At 38.5% G+C, this 6,000-nt stretch overlaps 1 protein-coding gene across 5 annotated transcripts in view; it reads right to left on the minus strand.

Moving 5' to 3' along the window:
* kiaa1109 (KIAA1109 ortholog) overlaps nt 1-2,946 on the minus strand; it is a 64,549-nt gene extending 61,603 nt beyond the window's left edge. For all 5 annotated transcript variants that reach the window (XM_019262714.2, XM_019262719.2, XM_019262718.2 and 2 more), the window contains exons 1-2: nt 2,791-2,946; nt 205-334 (exon numbers count right to left, since the gene is read on the minus strand). In XM_019262714.2, coding sequence (XP_019118259.2) covers nt 205-304 — 100 coding nt within the window. In that variant the 5' untranslated portion in view covers nt 305-334; nt 2,791-2,946. The remainder of the gene's footprint in view (nt 1-204; nt 335-2,790) is intronic.
* Nucleotides 2,947-6,000: the final 3,054 nt, after the last annotated feature.

Below are 6,000 nucleotides of genomic sequence, written 5' to 3' on the forward strand. Positions count from 1 at the left end.
AAATCTCTGTCTAATACATTACATGCAAATGAAGTAGTAAAAATGTCATAGAGTAGCATATCTTCTACGACACTGCTATGGATCTAAAATGCAACTTTATCCACTGCTGACAGGTCAGCACTTTATATGCGACCAATTACTCGAAGTCAAGAAAATATTGCTTGATCTCCATATTCACCCACACGGCGATAGATACAGACTTACCAACGAGGAGCCAGATAAAGTTCGAGTTGTGCTTGGTAAGAAAGTTATCCAGATCAACGAAGCTGGGGAAAGTGCTTTCATTGTTTTTGGCAACATCCATGGCTACAGGCTCTCAGTCCGATGTCTAAAACTGAAAATAAAAACAGACAAATATCAGATTGCTTCCATGGCAGAGGAACACAGGCAAGACAGAAAACTAAAAAATTAACCATGTGGACGGCAAAGAAAAAGAAAAGAGATGCAGTTTTAATATTTTAATTATTTGAATACGTTTTTGATCGACCAATGGGTGCAGCATAAGTTTTACAAGAAGCTACAGTCACTTAAGACTAAATTCTTAAATTAAAATGGCGGCACTGAAAAGACAACAACAAACTTATGAAAAGTGAATTCAATTCTAAAACAAGGTCAAGTAATGACACACGATTAAGATTACATAGGTTTAAATCATAAACACAAGTAAACAATTATTTGAATTGTAAATAGACACAACAGATAAACAGTGCTTAAAACAGCCACTCCAACTTCACCACATGTTGATATTAAATAGAAAATAAAATCTCCTGACAACAGATAAATTATTTTATTTTATTTTGTTTTTTTTTGTTTTTTTCATTTATGAAAGAGAACAAAGATGTCTTCATGGTCAGCTGTACACTCGGTCTGTTCAATGTGTTACTTAGATGAAGAGCTGCAGGCAAACGGTAACATTCATTATTTCAAAACATTTTGCACATGGTGCCATCATATTTAGAAAGAAGGTACATTATCTTAGTATATAACTGTATCATACAGTGATTTTAACTCGTTTGTATAGTACTCTTCACAGGAGCTGAGCACAGGGGGAAAATGTTTGGTCTGCGTACCAAACACGTGACCAGAATTATGTGCACTTATATGTGCACTGCAGCTACTTTGCATGTCATGAGGACATAGGCGGCGTTTGGTGACGAGGACTTTGCCTCGGCAGGATTATTTTATTTTGTTTGTGTGCAGCAGCAGCAGGGGGCTGATGGAACGTCGTTGCGTGTGTGTGTGTGTGTGTGCGTGTGTGTGTGTGTGCGTATCCACAAGTGTATGCTGTGATCTCGGTCAGCCCGTGCTTAAGACCACAAAGCTCGAATACTGTTACAGACACAAACAGACTCACACACACAAACACAAATCCTCATCTAATCCACTTTAAATGACGCCGGCTGTAAAACCACTGAGATGTAACAAAACCCAGCAGTCCCTCTCACACAAGAAAAAACTTTTTTTGACAGATATCACATTTTAAAGAATCAAAATGTGATTATCTGTTCAATTTGACACTCTGCAATTAAACAAAACATCTGGCTCTCACAGGGGACTTGACACGAGCTACCTGCCAGACACTAACCCAATTTGCTGTGGCTGCTGTGTTTGTTTACTGTGTCAAATCAGACAGATGGCAAACGCAAACCACAACTTATGTGGTCAGCTTTAACTAAAATAAAACAGTGTTTTGGAAACATGTGCACGACGACTTCACCTAAATGTTACTTGTTGTGTGTGTGCGCGTGCCTCTTACACACTGTGTGTCCATTTGAATGAATCACAACACGTCATCCATCAGCGACACTTCACATTAACGTTTTCAGTTTTGGTTTGGACGTGGTGACGGGTAAATAACTCCGTAACTATCGACTTTTAAATCAGCTACCACAGCCACATGCGTATTTGTCAGGTTATCAACCCTCCTGACAGTTAGGACAGTTTCTGGGACTGTTTATCGTCCCAAAAAACACACATCTGAAAAAAAGTCACTCTTTGATTTTGTACTTAACAGTGAATAAAAAGTTTATCTATCGACTGACGTGAATACTGGACACAGGTACAAAATCCAAGTATGAAGAACAGTAGTAGTGGAGTAATATATGTTCAAAACAAACTAAATGAAAGTCTGTAACAAAGATGTTTAACCCTGCAACTTGACTGAAAACATGTCCATTCACTTCAATCTGATCTCGCCTATCAGCAAAATGACACAACTTTAAAGACTTGTAAACACACCCAGCAGCTTTCTTTGCTTCGGTCTGGGTGTTGTATGTTGGTCAACGCTAAACAAGACGACGAGAGAAAGCAGAGGAGTATCTTCTCCGGGCTTTGTTTACACAGTGAACTTGTGGAGCTAATATCGTCACAGGTTACTATCTTCACATAATCCTGTCTCTTTACGGCCCTGCGTAAATCCATTGATAAAGTGACAGCTCACTTTGTAGCCTGACACAAACCACACACACACACCTAGCCCAGCTAATCCCAGCTCTGTGGTCTGAGCATTATCCTCAGCTCTCCAAACAATCACGTACTGTTGTTATCTGACGTGTTTTGTATTTTTATGTCGTTTTTAACGTCACTGCAAGAGGCTGCTGACCCGGTCCGGTTAGTTTTGTTATCTCTAATGACGTGTTGTCCTGTGTTTGATGCAGTTATTATTAAACTGCTGCACATCACAACGTTAGCACTGGGGCTAGCTGGCAGGCTAATGACAGCAGGCCGCGCCCTGTAACTTCTCCATTCTCAAACTGTGACAGACAAAGTCACTCGCTTCTCGTACAATACCTTAATGTCCTCGACGAAGCATGTGGTTTCATCTTTGCTCCGGTTATTCGGGAGTTGCTGTCCGTTTGTCGTGTCGGACATGAGAACAGCTAGCATCCTCTGTTGAATATTTACCTGGCGGACGGCCAGCTCACATCTCTTCCTGCTCTGTCCAGAGCGCTCACCGGAACCGACCAATAGGGAAAAGGGAAAGTCAAAGACTGACCAATCAGAAGGAAGCGTGAGCGGGACCAAACGCATGAGTGACAGTTCTTTCAACCAATCAGCGTGAATGTTTTTATAATAGTGTGTTTGGTGAACCCGCAGCGGGGTCATGAGGACTCAGGTGTTGCATTAAATGTTTTGTTTATTTATCTGTTTATTGAAGTTGCTTGGGGTATGAAAACGAAAAATTATGTAAAAACTGGATACAAAATACAATTACAATGATAAATATACACACATTATATATGCAATAAAACACAAATAACAGACAAAACAGTAAAGAGCAAAGAAATGAAGGTAGTTAATCACCTAAAAGCAAAAAGCAAACACACTGCCTTTCATTTACTGTAGACTAACTTTCCTGCGTAAGACAAGAGGGGATTCAATATTCAATGTGGACCATACTCTTTCAAGGTAATATGCTGAAATATTTCCCTTATTCATGAGTGTGATTTTGATTTTTTATCTCTATCTCAGTAAAACAAGGTCTCTAGCCAACAGGAGATTGCTTCTTCAGCCTCCTACTTTACAAACTTTAACTTTTTTTTAATTGCATGTACAGTAAATTGCTGTACATCAAACTGTTTACAATCACTGTTTACCCATATTTATACTGTTCACTCTGTTCATACTGCTTTATTTACCATATTTATACTGCTTATATCCTTAAGATTTGCCATATTTAGATAGATATCTTTTTAACTTGTATATATATATATTTAATATTTCATGTGTATTGTCGTTTGCACCAGGGATTTGAGGGAAATGTCATTACAATTCTCTGTATGTCTTGTACGGCAACGTTAACAAATAAAGTTAACTTTGACTTTTAAAAATAATACTAATAATTATAAAGGCTGCAAATTCAGTTCCTAAAGCAGTCAAATGCAATGTTGGAGGGACTACTCCATGCTTACATGTTATTAGCATATTAGGGAGGCAATAAATTAGACTAAAAATCATCTACTAACATATATAGCCTGTTCAAGAGAAGTCTACCTGTGTTCCTTCATGCTATCATATTGAAACAGAAAGTGCAATGTGTACAAACGTTTGTTATGTTAGGCAACACATTTCCTGTCATTTCCATTAGGCTATAAATGTTTCTTGGGAATGTGAAAGTTTATTGTATAACTGTTAAGAATTATAACAGTCACTCTTTATTTTTCCTGCCATTTGATTATTTGTGTATGTTACTTTTGTAAATCTTAAAACATTCCTTTACAGTGTTCCTGGGTTAAATATCTGGCCACCATGTTGGCAGCCCTGTCTCTTCAGCACTTCCACATAGGCTTCACATCACAGCCACTGAGGTTGCCCCTTGGTATAGTTCCTACATTAATTATGTTAATTTAGTGCGTTAGGATGCTAACATTTGCAGTTACAAACAACAGTTGTGCTGTAAGTAGGCTTGCCACCTTCCATATGGAAAAATAAGGGACAGCTTGCCAACGGCCCGTTGCCTGGGAAATACAAATCAAGTGTGGGGTTGAGATTTAGGGTGTCCTCTGATATTCTCAACATGACTGTAAGGGAAATAAAGAGTCAATAAGAGTAAACAGAGTTGCATCAGACCAAGGCGTCAGATCATAGACATAGACACAATGTTCAGACTGTCAAAATAAACTATTTATTTGGAGGAAGCAAGAAACTTGTCAATGGCAAAAGACTTGACAGACCGCAGAGATGACAATAGTGGATGACTGAAAGATATTCCTTTTATTTGTCAAAATATAACATAAATAAAATAATATCCAGAGCATCTCTCCTGGATTTAAGCACTGAAATAAAGCCTTTTCCAGACTGAGGGAATGTAGCTTCAGGTCAGACAGTCCATTGACAGGATTAGTCCACTCGTCATCCATCTGCCATTCACACCTGTGTTTGGACAGCCTCACTCTGCTTACAGCCTGGAGGTATTTGCAGTTGTTTTTTTTAAAAGACCATGCATCTGAGTCTCCGTGACCAGGGCAACAATGACTTTGAGCGACTGACAACTGGCCTGTCTTGGTAGGTGTCACTTTCTTCCACAAATTCTGATTCTTCTGCACTATATCTCTGTCACTTCAACCACGTGAAAACATGTTTTAGAGTTGGCATTGCACAAAAATACAGGACAAATCGCATCCTATATGGATTCAGTAATGGAGAGTGTATTATATTTTTCAATACAGGATGATCTTAATTTTACAGGACAGATGACAACCCTAGTAGACAATGAATATTTTGAATTGATCATAGTGCTACATGGTGCTCATAGCACTAAGTCAGTGGATCAAAGTTAATCCCAAGGGGAGCAAGAATGTCTGTACCAAGTGTCAAAGTCATAGAGGTACCTCAAGAAAGGGATCACTGGAATCATTAGGGTCTATCCTCTAGGAACCACGATTGTTCTACATTTTGTGCCAATCCATCTAGTAGAAGATGAAATATTTCATGACCCCACACAAACACAACTATGTCAGTACAACATTTCATGGCATCCAATAGTTGTTGGACTAAAGAGATCAACTTGCCAACATTGATCTCTATGCTGCTGATCAATTCAAATGTTTTGCCAACACTAGAATTAATTTTTTTTATTTAAAGCCACTACAAACTCCTAAAATGACAAGCTTAATACAAGTTAGCTGATGTTTTTTATCTTAAAAACATCTTATCTTCTTTGCTGGGAGCCAAAAGGAAAGACACTAGGGGCCATCTGACTTCTTGTTCTATTCAAAAACAATCTAATGTCAACACACCAGAAACATTTTAGGGTACAATATCAACTTTTTTGTTATCTCTAAGAATTGTCAGAACTTTAGGATACTGTTTAATGTAAGAGGCTGCTGTCATGCCCTCTTCCAGTCACAACAATAAAGCCTCCCTAAAGAACAAGTAGGAGTCAAATCACTAAAAAGCTGCCAAACATCAAGCTCAAGGCTTTTCCCTGCCAATCACACCTTCCCCTTAAGACCAACCTATTTTGGCTGTGACTTTAAAAGAAACCATATCTCACCTGAG

This window comes from Larimichthys crocea, chromosome XXIV, assembly GCF_000972845.2.
Source record: "Larimichthys crocea isolate SSNF chromosome XXIV, L_crocea_2.0, whole genome shotgun sequence".
In the NCBI taxonomy this organism is placed as follows: domain Eukaryota; kingdom Metazoa; phylum Chordata; class Actinopteri; family Sciaenidae; genus Larimichthys; species Larimichthys crocea.